The 17,588-nt window shown below is 41.1% G+C and overlaps 2 protein-coding genes across 7 annotated transcripts in view; one reads left to right on the plus strand and one right to left on the minus strand.

The window, feature by feature from the left end:
* TEX10 (testis expressed 10) overlaps positions 1-5,866 on the plus strand; it is a 56,229-nt gene extending 50,363 nt beyond the window's left edge. For 2 of the 3 annotated variants that reach the window (XM_027105366.1, XM_027105367.1), the window contains 2 exons: positions 4,163-4,373; positions 5,652-5,866. In XM_027105366.1, the coding sequence (XP_026961167.1) occupies positions 4,163-4,373; positions 5,652-5,765 (325 nt within the window). In that variant the 3' untranslated portion in view covers positions 5,766-5,866. Of the gene's footprint in view, positions 1-4,162; positions 4,374-5,651 lie in introns of those variants that run through there. The other variant, XM_027105368.1, reaches the window with a different exon arrangement.
* A 200-nt stretch (positions 5,867-6,066) lies between these two features.
* The window catches only part of INVS (inversin), a 145,280-nt gene continuing 133,758 nt past the window's right edge, over positions 6,067-17,588 (minus strand). For all 4 annotated transcript variants that reach the window (XM_027105365.1, XM_027105362.1, XM_027105363.1 and 1 more), the window contains 3 exons: positions 11,380-11,609; positions 10,541-10,612; positions 6,067-7,559 (listed from right to left, as the gene is read on the minus strand). In XM_027105365.1, the coding sequence (XP_026961166.1) occupies positions 7,411-7,559; positions 10,541-10,612; positions 11,380-11,609 (451 nt within the window). In that variant the 3' untranslated portion in view covers positions 6,067-7,410. The remainder of the gene's footprint in view (positions 7,560-10,540; positions 10,613-11,379; positions 11,610-17,588) is intronic.

The raw sequence follows: 17,588 nt of genomic DNA on the forward strand, positions 1-17,588 counted from the left end.
CACCAAAATATACATATGATTGTATAAAACATTTCAATAGTTTAAAGAGTATAAACTGAACACCTGTTTAACCAACCTCCCGGTTCAGAAATAGAACATCGTCAGCACACTTTCTCCACAGTTACATTTCTCTTCTACATCCCCAGAGATCACTTCTGTGTTAGTCACTTCCTTACCTTTTTATTTAAAAATTTTATGTGCATTTATAAGCAGTTTCATTTTTGTTTTGCATATTTTAAGAATTTGATATATAAGAGGAATTATACTATATGTATTTTTTGTGACTTGATTTTCATCATCATTTGTGAGAGTACTCATGTTGATTCGAAGATGTATTTCATTCATTTTTGTTTCTCTATACCAGGAGTCAGCAAACTTCTTTCTGTAAGGAGTCAGTGAATATTTTAGGTTTTTCAAACCATAACGTCTCTTGTCAGAACTACTCAGCACTGCCCTGGTCATGTGAAAGCAGCATTAGATGATACATAAATGAATGGGTGTAGCTGTGTTCCAATAAAATTCTGTTTACAAATACAGGCTGTGAGCTGGATTGGCTGTGGTCTAGTACCCCTGCTCTGTAATATTCTGTTATATGCATGTACTATAACTTACCCATTTTACTGTCAACAGACATTTGGATTTTTTCCATTAAGTGTGTGTATTTAAAACTTTGTACATTTCACTGTTAATATCCTGTAAAATTTACACATAAACAAGCGTAGATTTGATGGTACTTTTCTTACCATCATCAAACTTTCGGGCCTGATAGTTCAAGAAAAGGCTTTGTAAATAGCAAGGAACTTCTCAGGGTTCTAAAAATTTTATAAGGAGCATCCCCATTTATGAACTATGTATATTGCTGTTTGTCATTTCCTGTCACTTGAAATGTAGCCCATTTGTGATATACTCTGATAAGAAGTTTCAAAGATCTTTTTTAGTTTCTTATAGAAAAACATCCTTTGATTTTACATGGTTGGACTGAACAAAATTCACTGTATTTAATATTTTGCCTCTGTAAAATTCTGTTTTTAAAAGTGTTTTGTACTGTGTATTGAGTTTGATATGCATCTCTCAGGATGACATTAGTCACAAAGAAGTGTTGGCAGTCAGTCTTAGGTACTTAAGTTTCCCTTTTGGGCTGCTCCTACCCTCCTAGAGAAGGTGTTTGTGAGATTACAAATAATGAGAGTGCCAGTCAAACTACTGGGAGCTTTTGATTTCACAAGTGCTGACCAAAAAATCGGGCTTGACCAATTTGAGGTATTCAAATTTGAGTGGCCACTGTACTTTGAAGAAACTATTCTGTTGTCTTCTGGATTCATTGTTAGTAATGAAAGATCTGCTGTTCAACTTAGCCCTTTTGGTTCCTAGGTAGTAATCTATTCTTTTTAACATCTTTATTGGAGTATAATTGCTTTACAATGGTGTGTTAGTTTCTGCTTTATAACAAAGTGAATCAGCTATATGTGTACATATATCCCCATATCTCTTCCCTCTTGCGCCTCCCTCCCTCCCACCCTCCCTATCCCACTCCTCTAGGCGGTCCCAAAGCACCGAGCTGATCTCCCTGTGCTATGCGGCTGCTTCCCACTAGCTATTTTACATTTGGTGTAGTGTATGTATGTCCATGCCACTCTCTCACTTTGTCACAGCTTACCCTTCCCCCTCCCCGCGTCCTCAAGTCCATTCTCTAGTAGGTCTGCGTCTTTATTTCCGTCCTGCCCCTAGGTTAGTAATCTATTCTTTTCTATGGTTTCACTGTTTTCTCTTTGTTGCATTGCAAATCAGGGTGTATCCTAGTGTAGGTTTGTTGTTATTTATCCTGCTTGAGACTTAGTGTACTCCTTTAATCTGAAGACTTAATGTTTTTTCTTCAGCTGTGTTTTTATTTCTGTTATCTTCCCCACTGTTTCTATTCTCCCCTAAAAGCTCCTTTTAACCATAGGGAGTTTCTCATTCTGATTCTTTTGTTTAATCCTTCTATTGAGTTTTTATTGTATCAGCTATTGTTTTCTCTTTCATCTATTTTGAGTTTTTACTCTTTGTCATTCTTGCTCTTTGTCATTCTTGCTTTATTGGTGTTAAAGGTCTTGTCAGTTTGTTCTGTTTGCTCTCTTTCTCTCTGGTGTGGGAATTCTCTCATTTTGGGGAGCAGGTGGGGCTCTGGAGGTTGTCTCTAGTGGGACTGAACAAACAAGCTCATGTTTTGGATTATATAACTTTCTCTGAATGCATCTTTTGTGAGAGTTTGTGGAGGTTGTGGACACCTCCCCATGGGGCAGTTTCACATTTGCATTTTCCTGGCTTCCAGCTCTATGCAGGGAGCCCAGTTCTAGCTCCCTGCTTTCCATACCTGGGGCTGAAGCCTCAGCTTCCAGCATTGTTTGTTGGCTGTTGAATACCCAGCCCCCAAATCCCATATCCAGTTCTGTGCTCCTGTGTATCTTCATGAGTTCTGGCATAGTTTCTGGCACCTAGAGATATCACCCATTCTGGCTTTTGAGCTTGGCTGTATTTTTGTTTTGTTTTTTAGAGTATATTATCTGTATTTCCCTGTGTTTGGGGAGTGGAGGGGGGTTGGTTGGTATTATCTGACCAGAATACATCAGAAGTTTGCAGAGTTAGTGGAACTCCTGAAAATTATCTGTGAAATATTGGACTTTCATCAGTTCCTTTAGAGTGGTTTAGAACCATTGCTTTATGTTGACCTAAAATCTCAACTTCATAACAATTTATATAGAGTTGGTACAGTTGTTTCTGTGCATGACAACTCTTAGAAAACCCTAAGAAGGCTCTTCAAATGGTATTACTTACATCATTCATGGTACCCAGGTCTCTCTTCTGTTTGGCCTGACAGTTTTCTTTAATTGTGGTGTGTGAAGGTGGAATTCTGAATTTTACTCATCCATTCAGTATACTTGTATTTGGTGTAATGTAGAATCCATAAGCTCTTTTAGCAGTTTTGATCCACATTTGAAATCCACTGAAGTTCAAGTAGAAAGTGAATATATTGGATCAGTACAGTAGTAACTTATTAAAAAGAAAACCCAAGGGGTAGGAATTGTGGAGGTAGGAATTTGAAACCCAGCAGGAACCAAAGCAGCTTCCTCTATTCTTTTTTCTTCTAAGTTTTGTAGTCTTTAATCTCTGTGCCTTTGCCTCCTCATTAGCTATGTCTACAGTCTGGCTTTCTCTTTTCTCCTTGCACATGGCTGTCCTAACCTGGCTGTGCATGAGTCCACAGGCTGAATAAAGTCTCTTCAAATAAGAGGATCTGTTTGGCCTAATGGATTTGGTATCTACGTTTGATGCAATTGCTGTATGTGGAGTTGGGAGGGGGGTCAGATGGTGAAAGGTCTGGAGGTAGGCTTTCTTAGAAAGACTTGGGACTGGGAGGATTATGCACTCTTGGTAGAGAAATTGTAACAGGCTAAGGTCAGAGCCTTTAGCAGCCAGTGAACTTTTCCTCCAAAAGGATATTGCTCCATTTAATTGACACACTTCTAGAATATGGTTAGGCCACTTACCTCTATCATAAAAACATTTTTGTTCCTGTTCTATAAAGATACCGAAAGAATGATGCTCACTGAAATTTGGATGTATTTACCATCTCTGGCCTGTAATAGTTCCCTTACTGGCTGTTTTCTCAAATCCCTTTGGTTCCTTGTGAGCACATCTTTCTCTGGAAAGCTGCCCTGTTCTAACACATTGAAGAGACTCATAATCCAGGTCAGAGGCTTAGAGTTTCATGAAGTTCTTTTCTTCCCTTTTTGCCATTGGGACATTCTTACTCTTTTGACATTTGGTGTTGTGTAATAGACAGTTGAATAATGTCCACTGGTAGAGAATAGTACGCATGTATAGATCATTCTGTGGTGAATGCTGTGTTAAATATTATCACTAGGGCTTCAAGAATGTCTTGTTAAGCCCAGGGAAACGCTGGTTGCTAGGCTTCCTGAAACCTGTAAAATAGGGGAAGCAGCTGATTCTTCACTGCATTTGCTTTTTTAGCTCTGATGAAACCCAGTTCTTATTAGTTTTGGTTTCTGGGGTTTTATCAGAAAACACTGTGTTTCTTAAAAGGACATTTTCAGTCTTGGGAAGTATGGAAAGGGCACTTTTCCTGTATGCGTTGGTTCACTGACTCATTTCTGTTTTGTAGGGACAAGCTGTGGGGTGTCTGTGTCTCCATCCTGGCACTCCTGCCTCGAGTGCTCAGGTTGATGCTGCAGAGCCTGCGGGTGAGCAGAGCTGGACCTGAGGAGCTGCCTGTGGTGGGCCAGCTGCTTCGCCTGCTGCTGCAGCACGCACCCCTCAGGACTCACATGTTGACCAATGCCATCTTGGTGCAGCAGATCATCAAGAATATCACAGTAAGAAGCATGAAACAAGGGCTGTGTACTGTTCATACTAGATTCATGGGCATGGAGGTGCTCTGGGAGGCCAGCGTTTCTGTGTGTTGACGGACTCCTGGAATTAAGCCCAGTGTGGTGATTTCTTAGGGCTTCCCCTGCCGTCTAGTAACTGACTGTCACTTAACCAGCGGGGTGACTTTGATTGCAGAATCAGTACTAAAAACCGTAAAATGCTCAAACTGAATTAAGGTGGCAGGCAGCTTAGTTGGAAAAAGTACAGGCATCAGAGTCACTCCTACCTGTTTTGTGATACAGATTCTATTGCTTAACTGTGATAATTTGGCAAGTTGTGTGGGGTTTTTTTTTTTTTTTTAACCTATCTGAGCCTTGTTTTCCTAGCTGTAGAAATGGGAATAAAAGCAACATTGTTGGGTTTTGTTGACCATTAAATGAGATCGTCCAAGTAAGGTTTATACTGTAACTGATAGTTACTAAGCACCCAACAAATGTTAGCTGTCATTAAGGAAATTGAGCAGGAATAAACTAAGGCCTATTTCTAGTCACTTAGTTCACTGGAGAGGCGGAAGAAGTTGGAAGTTGCAGGCTTCAGCTTTGTCTAATGGTTGGTTCTCTGTGTTCACCTGGGGCGGGCAGTTCTGTTTATTAAGGATTCCCTTGGTGTTTTTGGTTTGGGAGAGTTTTAAAGTGAGGTTTTTTGTATAGGCCTTTGATTGGAGGGGGTTATTAATTGGTATATGTAATAATACTTCAGAGTAACAGAGCTTATACCTACATATAACAAAAGATGTATTCTGAATTTTCTCAGTAATGGAAGAGGATGCAGAATTCAGAAATAGTAGAAGGGAAGAAAAGTTAAGAACTTGGATCATTCCGAGGTTGGAGAATCAGCCAGTCTCTATAAGAATGACAAATTGAGGCCTGTTGAATCATCATTCTCAGTGAATGTTATGAGATTCTACAATGCGAAGGGGCGGAAGTACAGAGTGTAGGGGTGGTTAATGGTGAAATTTCATTAGTCCCTAGCAAATGTGGGAGGGAAGAGACCCAACAAGAAACTGGTAGCACTTAATACTTGAGGATGAAACTAGGAATTTTAACTACCTGTGGTAATAATACCTGATTAATAGGTTCCTTTTTTCAGTGAGATTTCATTTGATAATTTATAGATGAGGATACTATCGCAAGGACTGTTTGAGATCTTGTTTGGGTGGGGGAAAAAACCATCAGGAAGCAGTTTTAGTACAACTCTCATATTACTCTTGTTTTTCTCTGCAGACATTGAAGAGTGGAGGTGTTCAGGAGCAGTGGCTTACAGACTTACATTATTGCTTCAATGTGTACATCACTGGGCATCCCCAGGGACCCAGCATGTTGAGTACAGTGTATTGAAAAGGCACTGTGGCACCTCTGTTTGAAATTGTTTATTCACATCTAATTTTGAAGAGACTGATGTAATAAATGTTTGTCATTAAAGCTGAACTTTTAAAGAAGTTGTTTATGAACCTTCCTTTGCACTGAAATAGGAAAATAATGCTTGGGAGTTCCCATTGATGCACAGGCTGGCTTCCTGGACTAGCATGTGATATGTGGTAACGGGTATTCTGTATTTCATAGCTAAGTATATATAAAATACAAAGCGATAATATGGTACCTTCTATTGTATAGTAAGAAATAAGCTCAGTCTTTGTGGTCCCATCTAGGCAAACTTTATTCTTTTTGTTCTCAGCCCCAGTTCATTCAGACAGCAACAAACTAAACTAGTTTTTGGTTTGGTTTTGTTTGGGAGTGGTTGCTTCTCACTCTGGAGTTGTGTTTCCAGAGGATTTCTAGCAAGATTTCAAAACAGTGCTCCCATTTGTTGTGGATTTTCCTGTACCTAAATGGTCCTTGGTCTGAGCTGGGTAACGCTTACAAAATGGTTTTCTACTAGTGATCCATTGTAAGAGTTCTTAATTTATGTTATAATCATTTTCATAAAAATGAAGTAATTTAGTTAGCCAACTGTAAAAAATCCAGGTAATTAAATAACACTTCATTGCTTCCAATCTCTTACTGTCAGGACAGGGGTGGCAGTAATCTTAAAATGCAAGCAGTTCTAGAAATATTTGTGAGCCTAATATGCCATTGTTTCTGCCTGTCTACATTCCTAGTAGCTTTGCCCTTAAAAAATGTGAAAAAGCCCACAATCACTGGATTTTATTTAAACCATGTGTTCTTAGAGAGCTAGAATGCATAGTTAGCACAGTTTCCCATGCCAAAGGAACAGCATTTTGACAAGGTTGCTCACCTCTGCAGGTCAAGCAGAAAATACACGTGGAAGGTTAAGGCCTGAATTGGCACCCCGTGCATGAGTGCCTGGTCTGTAGACCTTCCCGACTGAGGCCTTGGTGCTGTGATACTGCTGGTGCTCAGAAGGAACGCCATTCACAGGACGTGGCAGCAGCCTGTGGCCTTCAGAGGCTGACGCGGCAACTGTAAAATGTAAGCAATCAACAGTATACCTATTACAGTCTTACAGTGTCTAACAGCAAAACACTGGGTCATGACTCTGGTCTAAAAATTAAAACTGATGATGTTGGAATAACAGGATGTGGTGTCTGTAATGAAGTCCGTTGCGTTAGCTTCCAGAAAGTAGTGAACTGAAGGCATCTGCTGTGGGACAGGCTCTTCCCCATCTCATTTAGGTTCTTCACTGGAGCCAACAAACCAGGCTTGCACCAGTTGAGGAGAAATCCCAACCCAGCAGCGTCTTTAGTGCTCACTTCCTTAGTTTTACTTAGACTTAACTTATTAGAAATACTCTTTTCCGGCCGTCCTCACGGACATGTAGGCACACGGGCAGTTTTGCACAGGTATAGTCTACCCTGGTCCTTGCAGCACTGGCTAAGAATTTACAAAACAGTGCTGTGTAAGAGCAGAAAGAAAACACATTTCTCTCGGTTGTTACCACATTTTCAGGCTAATAAGCCTTCAGGCATGGATATTAAAGTTTTCCCAAAGTGTAAACGCTAATCAGAGAATTCTGCACTAGCTACTAGAACCGCCCCCTCCGGGCACAGTCTTCCTCCATAGGCAGTCGAAGCTTTGTTTTGTTTCTTGATGGGTTAGCTGATTGCAGGTTATAAGAAAAATTCTTTGATCTTCCACTGTTCTCAAGGAGGTGTATACACTGCAAGTTGCTCACTGTTAAAAACAAATACCAGATATTCAGATTATTATTATTGCTACTATTATTATTATTTTTGGCCACGCCGTGCGGCATGCAGGATTTAGTTCCCTGACCAGGGATCGAACCTGCGCCCCCTGCATTGGGAGTGTGGAGTCTTAACCACTGGACCGCCAGGGAAGTCGCGATATTCAGATTATTAATTTTAATGCTGAAGGACAGAGTTGATTGGTGGGGAGGAAGAAGGGTTTAGGTTGGATTATCTATGGGGCTGAATAAGGTGATGGCTAGTTTATTGTAGAGACAGGAGGACGTCAGCCCTCCATTTTCCATCCTCTCAAAGATACCTGACATCTTTAAGGAATAACCCTGACTATGAGGGGGCAGCTGCTTGAGGAGGTAGGACTGGAACTTAGGTCTTCAGTCTGCCTGGAATAACTGGTATGATATTGCCTTCTCTGTGCATCTCTGTAACATAACACAAACATATCTATCATTTAACTTTCCCTGTGCCACATACTTGGCTATAGTCCATTCTAGGAAATAGGCTCCTTTGAAAACTATTCAGGTGATAGAATAATAGGCATATCAAACAAAGTGGATTTTTTTTTTAGGCCTTTTTATGACTTTGAAATCACAGAGTTACAGGATGCTACAATTGAAAAATTTTAGTGGTGAGCTCAACCCTCTCTCTCACTTAACAAATGAGGATACTGAGCCCCCGACCAGTTAAGAGAACTTGCCGAAGCCGTACTGCTGGATGTCGCTCCTAAGTGGAGCAAAGAAGCAAACATGAAAGGTGAGTAGTTTTTAAAAAGTTACAAAAATATGTCTTTCTCTCATCTGGTTTTATTACTGTTACTTCAATAAAGTTAAAGTGAACTGTTTGGGAACTCTGGTGTGTTTGTGGCTGCCTTTGTTGTATCAAGTCTTGAGCTGTCATCTGCATACCCCTCTGCAGGTGGGCAGGAATATTCTGCATTCATACAGGGGGTACCGTTTTTAGTAATCACTTAAGCCATGGTTATTCCATTCGTTGGAATGGAATTTTTTTTTTTTAGAGGAAATTCTTTTATTTTTAACAAGAAGGGCCCCCAGATTTAGGACATTGATATATATATGCTCTCTGGTCATGACTGTGCTGCTGTTCTCTGTGGGTGTGGGTGGTTTGCAGGTGGGTGTAGAAGACTGAGGAGAATAGGATTGTTTGCCTCCTGGATGCAGGTAGAGAAACAGTCCAAGGAGTTTGTTACTGTGCTCTAACCAGCTCACTTTCTGCTCCTTGTTTTAAGAGGTAAAGGCACTAGTAAAGTCTCTCCCCAAATTGAAGGGGTTAGGAGCCACAGTCTTCACTCAAATATTTGAGCACCTACAATGTGCCAAACAATGTACTAAAGCTAAGTAGAACAGTGAGCAAAATCCAAAGATCCTTAACCTCATGGAATTCTCAAAGCAAAAATTTCTATTCACGGTAAAGACTAAAATGAGTGGTTTGTCCTTCTTGGTGCCATTTGCCATCTGTGATTCTACATTGCAGAAACCTACTTCCATGTATGTCCAAGTCATGCCCATTTCATGGAAATTTATAGACTGTATTCTGTATAAAACACAGGCTGCAGCTAACTAGCTAGGAGCTCTGGTGGCCATCAGCCTTATTCACAGGTTAATGGTTAATGTGGGTAGGTGGGCCTCATAAAACCATTGTCCTCCAAGCTTAGGTTTAGGAAAAGATTCTCTTTGGTCCTCATCTGTTTTCAAGCCAGTGTAGGACAAACAAGCTGATAGTTTATATGACGTCCTAAGAAACCATTATTTCTTTTATTTATTCTGTCCTTTAACTGTGAGTCCTTTAACGAAAAACCTTTATGCCACTAATCACCTTCATTTTTAAAGATTTGATAGTCCTGGACTTTTGAGACAAAGTAAAAAATGCTCTGATTATCTCATTTTAATATCTGATTATCTAAATGCTACTACTTAAGTAGTTTTATCTGACAATGTGTTTTTGAAACTATTTTTTAATTCACTCAAGTGTAACTAGAGGTTTGTTTTGTTTTGTTTTAAACCTAGAACCATGGGCCTGATTCCTTTGAAAGTCTCTAATTGCCCCTGATTAGCCTGTCTATATTACATGAGTTGCCCAACTCTTATTAAAGCTTTGGCAGTAATTACTGTCCCCCCACCTCTTGGTTTTCCCCCCATCAAAAATAAATGAATGTTAAAGTTCACGCTGACAGTCATTGTTCACCTTCCCAGCTGTGCTCTGTTCCTGCAGGATGACTGTGGATCAGGGACTGGGGGGAGTGTGTTGCCATAGCCACCCATGAGAAACACTGGACCTGGCATTAACTGCTGACAGCACTGAACTTATCACCCAAATTTAATTCTGGCATGAATGAAGGGGCCCTGAGTAAAACAGTCTTGTCTTGTGGCTAAAAAGAAAGTTCCTGAGCTGCTCCTGTATGAGTGGAAGTGTGCACAGTTGAGCCTGAGCTGGACATGCTATTAAATATTAAAATATTAAATGCCTCCTTAGGGGGCCCTAAAAGGCAAAAGTCAGAATCTATGGTCAAGGGACTCCTTCCCATCTTTGGGAAGGAGCTGGAGGATCTTAATGTGAAACCAAAACAGAGCAAGAACTCCCAAGGTATTACTTTGAAGAATGACAGTATTTGTGTTTCCCCCTCCTGTATGTGAACAAGTATGTAAAAGTGATCAGTAATCAGTAATAGGTGCCACTTATTGCTTCTGCTGGAGGTAATGTTATTACGCTTTTGCTTGCAAAAATAACTTGCCTCTTATGGAGAAGAGATGTTTATTATAGTGGTAATTCCATGAAAGGGGGATGAAGAACACATGTAATCCTGAAATCAAATGACTCTTGGAACCCCTGGCAGTCTGTTCTAATGTCTTCCACCTTTGGGGATGAAACAAAAAAGGGAACTGTTTCCCCACATGGTCTCCCCACTCTGCTTTGCCCATGCAGTGGCTGCCTTACCTGAGTTGAGACCCAGCACAGAATGGGCTTTTGAAGATCTTGTGGGCTGATGTACTTTTCCTTCTTGAGAACCTGAAATCAACCAACAATGATCATCTATTTCTGACCAATGACAACTGTGGCCTGACCAAGTTCTGAATTCTTTATTGAGGTGAAGGCTTGAGCTTGCAGGTGTCTGCCAAGATAGATTAGGCATGGTGTGGAAAAACTACATAGGCCTGCCCGGGTCAAGTCTGCAGATTTTGCTGCCAGGGCCACAGATCTGTTTGTAAGGGTGCCCTGACTTAACTTTTTTTCCACTGGGGAGCTAGCCAGTCCTGTTCTCTGAGTTTATTTGGATGGGCACTTTGCACAGCTGAAAGTGTTTCAGTATGCAGCAGTTCATCTGCTAAACAAGTATGTACTGTAGGGCTTGGATCTGGGGTATTCCCACAGATAGGCAACTCTGTACTATCTAAGCGTAGGGAAGTCAGTGTGAGGCAGGCAGGGTCTGCCTGGGCCTGGAGTCCTCTAAATGGAGAATTTTAGGAAAAACAGGCAGCAGCCTAGAGTGGTTGCTGTGGTGAGGCTTTCAGTCATGAAGCCCAGCAGACAATCTCTTGGCTGTAAGGCTTTCTCGGGTGAGATACCAGAATACCTCATGAAACCAATTCTGACCCAGAATTGCTGGAAGGGAGGCACTAATTATGATGAGAATTCTGTTGGTGCCTGGAAGTTTAATAAAGTTCCTACCTGAATGGAGGTTTGCCCAATGTAATTAAATCCTGTTTTCAAATTCTGATGTGACACACTCTGGGGGTGCTTGTTGTAAACTACAAAGTACCCAGAAGGACAGTTACCGTAGATCTGCTTGAGCACTGAGTGCCTGGTGGGCTTGATGCCTGAGCTGCCCTTGGGTGGACTCTTGGTGGTCCTGCTTACTGCCATGGCCTTTGGAGGTTTCAGTTCCAGTTCCTTCCTCCAGACATGGAGGATCAAAGCCATGTACTCTCGGTTCCATCTGTCCATATCTCTGGTTCCAAGCTGCTTTATGTACAGAAGGTGGGACAGGTGCTTCCTGAGCTGGTAGCTGGTGGGGTCAGAGGAGGGGAGAGACTTTAAGATCACAATATTGAGAAAACCAATGTTCCTTAAAGTTCCTAGAAGCTATAGGAAGAGTAGTTGCTGAACTCTTGGGAGATTCAGTCAAGCTCCCGTTCCTAATTTCACTGGCAGTATGTTGAATATTGAATTCTGTCTTTGTCCATCAGTACTTCCTGAACTGGGAATCAATCAGATGGGTCCTTGCCCTCAAAGTGGGACAGGCCAATGTGTAAACAAATGCAGTATGAGAAGTACTATGTGAGAGCAAAGAGCTAGATGGCTGATATTTGTGCTGGGTTTTAAGGGATGAGTAGGAGCTTGCTAGGCAGGGAAGGGCATTTTAAGTAGCAGAACTGGCATGAGCAGAGGTAGATGCATTTGTGCAGGAATGTTAAAGAGAGATGTGTGTGAACCATTATGTATTTGGTAAGGGAAGGAGGATGGGAGGCTGGGCTACATTGTGGAAGCTGTGTCAGGGGAGTTGAGTCATAGCCCAGCCCATGGCTGAGTGTAGCTCCTACCTGGCCCCTACCTGATCAGGAAGGCTGGCCAGACCACCTGGAAGCTGCGTAGCCCGTCCAGCAGTGCTCAGGAAGGGTGTACAGTAGGCAGAGCCAATCATCCACAGAATAAAGCCAATAGCGTTGTTCAGCCAGGAAACTTGGGGAGCAGGCCAGTTTGAATCAAGACCACAAACAGAGGCTCGCCACCTTTGGAACCAGTTGCCCCCACTCTGCCTGGGCAGGAAAAGTAATTCATAGCCCCAGCCATTGCTGAACACAGCCTTCAGCCTGTCCAACCAGGGAAGCTCACCAGAGCACACAAGAAGCTTTGTAGCCCACCCATCAACCTTTCTTACCGTAGCACTTGAAGAGAGCACAGCCCGTGGCTCCCTCACTCCACCCCAGAATAGAGCTAGTGGCTGTGTCTGGCCAGGGAATTCAGTGCACAGTCTTTTACCCATTTTGGGTCCCTGAACAATGAGCTATGCAGGCCCTGGGCCTGTCCTACTGTCCCACCAGAGCAAGGAAACTAAATCATACCCCTGCCTACTGCTGAGTGTAGTGCCCAGTGCTGGCTGTCTAAGTAAGCCTGATCAGAGAGCCCGGGCAACTGCGGAGCCCATCCTGTAGCCTCACTTGAGGAGGGAACCAAACCAACAGTCCTGTCCAACTGTTCGCAGTCAGCAGTGGCAGCACCCTCCTCCTCCCACCCCCTGCTCCACAACCTCAGAGTTTGGGCAGTGGCCCTGCCCCCAAAGAGACAGCAAGCCCCACCTGCTCAAATACATTACCAGCAGACACATCCAGAAACCCAAACTGAGCTGACTGTTGAAGAGTTCAGTTTGCTCTCTGCCAAAGCAAACCTGGAAGAGGAGCCTGATTATTCAAATGCACAGATGCCAACATAAGGAATCAAGGATACAAAAAAATGAAAAAACAAAACAGGTAAACATGACACCAAAGGAAACTTTAAAAAGCTCTGAAAACTGACCTTACAGAAATGGAGATCTGTGAACTGTCAGACAAAGAATTCAGAATTCTCTTAAGTTTAGTTGTCTGTGTGATCTTATAGTTCACTAAACAAAATTAGACAAACAATGCATAAACAAAAGGAGAAAAAGTTCTAAAAAATAAAAACTATCAAAAAAAAAGCCAAATCCTGGAGCTGAAAAATAAAATGCCTGAACTGAAGAAATCAATAGCTTCAAAGGCACACTTAACCATGCAGAAGAAAGAATCAGTGACCTAGAAGACAGGACACTTGAAATTATCCAGTCAGAGAAGGCAATAAGAAAAAAAGAAGTGAAAAAAGCCTATGGGAGACGTATGGGACACAAAAGAAACAGTATCTGCATTATGGGAATTCCAGAAGGAGAAGAGAAAGGGACAGAAAGTATATTTAAAGCAATAATGGCTACAAACGTCCCAAACCTGAGAAGAGAAATAGACATCCAGACCCATGAGGCTCAAAGGACCTCAAATAGGTTGAACCAGAGTAGGGCTACACTGAGACACATTATAATTATTAAAAGTCAAAGACAAAAATAATTTTGCAAACAGAAAATAGAGAAGTTACATACAAGTGAACTCCCATAAGACTATAAACAGATTTCTTGTCAGGAACTTTTCAGGAAAGAATGGGATGACAGGTTCAAAACACTGAAAGAGGGCTTCCCTGGTGGCGCAGTGGTTGAGAGTCCGCCCGCCAATGCAGGGGACGTGGGTTCGTGCCCCGGTCTGGGAAGATCCCACATGCCGCAGAGCGGCTGGGCCCATGAGCCATGGCCACTGAGCCTGTGCGTCGGGAGCCTGTGCTCCGCAACAGAAGAGGCCACAACAGTGAGAGGCCCGCGTACTGCAAAAACAAAACAAAACATTGAAAGAAAAAGACTATCAACCAAGAATACTATACCCAACAAAGTTATCTTTCAGAAATTAAGGAGAGATAAATACTTTCCCAAATAAGAGCTGAGGGAGTTCATCACCACCACACCTGCCTTACAAAAAATGCTAAAGGGAGTAAAGTAAAAGGACATTATTCATCTTAAGGCAGTGTAAAACTCACAGGTAACAGTAAACATATAGTCAAAGTTAGATTCTGTAATATGGTAATGGTGGTGCATAATTAACATACAACTCTAGTTTAAAAGTAAAAAAAAAAGTAGTAAAAATAACCATAACGACAGTAAGCTTTATTGGATATGCAATATAAGAAATATTTATGTAAACTGTAACATAAATAATCTAAAATGTGAAGAGGGAGAAGTATAATATTTAGCAGTGCTATTGAAGATAAGTTAACAGTTTAAAATAGGGTGTTATTTTAAGATATTTTAAGATACTTTATGTAAGCTTCATGGTAACCACAAGGGAAAAACCTGTACTAATTACACCAAAGAACATGATAAAGAAGTCAAAGCTGACTGATACCAAAAGGCATCAAAACACACAGAAAAGATAGCAGGATAAGAAATGAGGAACAATGGATCAACAGAACAGCCAGAAGACAATTAACAAATTGCAATAGTAAGTCCTTACCTACCAAAATTACTTTAAACATAAATGGATTAATTCCTCCAATCAAGACAGAATGGCTGAATGGATTAAAAAAAAACAAAAAACAAGATCCAATGATACATTATATTCAAGAGACTCATTTTAGCTTTAAACACCCACACACACAGTGAAGAAATGAGGATATTTCAAGCAAATGGTAACCAAAAAACACACCCAAAAACAAAAAAAGCAGGGGTAACTATAATTATATCAGACCAAACAGACTTTAAAAATGTTATAAAGAGGGCTTCCCTGGTGGCGCAGTGGTTGAGAGTCCGCCTGCTGATGCAGGGGACATGGGTTCGTGCCCCGGTCCGGGAAGATCCCACATGCCGTGGAGCGGCTGGGCCCGTGAGCCGTGGCTGCTGAGCCTGCGCGTCCGGAGCCTGTGCTCCTCAACGGGAGAGGCCACAACAGTGAGAGGCCCGCGTACCGCATTAAAAAAAAAAAAAGTTATAAAGAAACAAAGAAGGTCATTACATAATGATAAAGGGGTCAATCCATCCGGAAGACATAACAATTGTAAATATTTATGCACCCAACATCAGAGCACCTAAATATACAAAGCAAAACTACCAAAGCTAACAGAAGAAATAAACAGTAATAGCTAGGGACTTTAATACCCTACACTCAGCAATGGATAAATCACTCAAAGGGTCAAAGAGGAAACTGGATTTGAACACTATAGACCAAATGGACATAACAGACATATAGAGAATAGTTATCCAACAATCAGAAAAAACATTCTTCAAGTGCACGTGGAACATTTTCTAGGATAAATCATGTGTTAGGCCACAAAACAAGTCTTAGCAAATTCAAGAAGATTGAAATCATACCAAATGTCTTCTCTGATCATAATGGTATGAAATTAGAAATCAATAATAGGAGGGAAATTGGAAGACTCATAAATACATGGAAATTAAACACTCTCCTGAACAACCAATGGATCAAAGAAGAAACTGAAAGGGAAACTTAAAAGGTATCTTGAGACAAATTGCAAATAGAAACTCTACATACTAAAACTTATGAGATGCAGCAAATGTAATTTTAAGAGGGAACTTCATAGCAATAAATGCCTACATTAAGAAATAAGAAAGATCTCAAATGAACAGTCTAACTGTATGCCTTAAGGAACTAGAACAAGAACAAACTGAGCCCAGAGTTAGAAGGAAGGAAATAATAAAGATTAGAGCAGAAATAAATGACATAGAGAATAGGAAAACAATAGAAAGGATTTAAAAAGCTAAGTTGGTTCTTTTTTTTTTTTTTTTTTTGCGGTACGTGGGCCTCTCACTGTTGTGGCCTCTCCCGTTGCGGAGCACAGGCTCCAGACGCGCAGGCTCAGCGGCCATGGCTCACGGGCCCAACTGCTCTGCGGCATGTGGGATCTTCCCGGACTGGGGCACGAACCTGTGTCCCCTGCATCGGCAGGCAGACTCTCAACCACTGCACCACCAGGGAAGCCCTAAGTTGGTTCTTTGAAAAGGTAAACCAAATTGGCAATTAGCTATACAAATCAAGAAGGGAAAAAAAGGATTCAAAGCAACAAAATCATAAATGGAAAAGGAAACACTGCAACTGATACCACAGAAATACAAAGGATCATAAGAGGCTACTGTAAACAACTATATACCAACAAACTAGACAACCTAAAAGAAACGGAGAAATTCTTAGAAACAACCAACCTACCATGACTGAATCAGGAAGAAATAAAAAATCTGAACAGACCAATAAAGAGTAAGAAGATTGAATTTGTAATCAAAAATCTCCTAATGAAGAAAAGTCCAGGACCAGATGGCTTCACTGATGAATTTTACTAAACATTCAAAGAAGAATGTCAATCCTTCAAATTCTTCAAAAAATTTGAAGAGGAGGGAACAATCCCAAACTCACTTCATGAGCCTACATTACCCTGACACCAAAGCTAGAAAAAAATTCCACTACAAGAAAAGTATAGGCCAATATCCCTGATGAATACAGATGCAAAATTTCTCAATAAAATACTAGCAAACCAAATTCAACAGCAAATTAAAAGGATCATTCCCCATGGTCAAGCAGGATTTATTCCTGGAATGCAAGGATGGTTCAACATACACACATAAATCGATGTGATATATTAATAGAATGAAAGAAATCATATGATCATCTCAAAAGACACAGAAAAAGCATTTGACAAAATCCAACATCTGTTCATGATAAAAACCCTTAACAAATTCAGTATAGAAGGAACATACCTCAACATAATAAAAGGCATATACGACAAGCCCACAGCTAACATCATACTCAATGGGGTAAGGTTGAAAGTGTTTCCTCTAAGATCAGGAATAAGGCAAGGTGCCTACACTCACCACTCCTTTTCAACAAAATACTACGAGTCCTAGCCAGAGCAATCAAGCAAGAAAAACAAAAAAGGAATCAGAATAGGAAACGAAGAATTAAAATTGTCTTCATTTGCAGATGACATGATTTTATATATAGAAAATCCTAAATACTTCACAAAACTGTTAGATCTAATCAACAACTTCAGTACAGGTGCAGGATACAAAATTAATATACAAAATCAGTAGTGTTTCTATACATTAAGAGTGATGTGAAAAATAAATAAAAGAATTCCATTTACAGTAGCATCAAAAACAATAAAATACTTAGGAGTAAGTTTAACCAAGGAGGTGAAAAAATCTCTACCCTGAAAACTACAAGACATTGATGAAAGAAACTGAAGAAAATACAAATAGGGCTTCCCTGGTGGTGCAGCGGTTGAGAGTCTGCCTGCCAATGCAGGGGACACGGGTTCGTGCCTCGGTCCGGGAAGATCCCACATGCTGCGGAGCGGTTAGGCCCGTGAGCCATGGTCGCTGAGCCTGCGCGTCTGGAGCCTGTGCTCCACAACAGGAGAGGCCACAACA

This window comes from Aethalodelphis obliquidens, unplaced genomic scaffold, assembly GCF_003676395.1.
Source record: "Aethalodelphis obliquidens isolate GAN/ISIS:26980383/991018 unplaced genomic scaffold, ASM367639v1 scaffold7, whole genome shotgun sequence".
Taxonomy (NCBI): domain Eukaryota; kingdom Metazoa; phylum Chordata; class Mammalia; order Artiodactyla; family Delphinidae; genus Aethalodelphis; species Aethalodelphis obliquidens.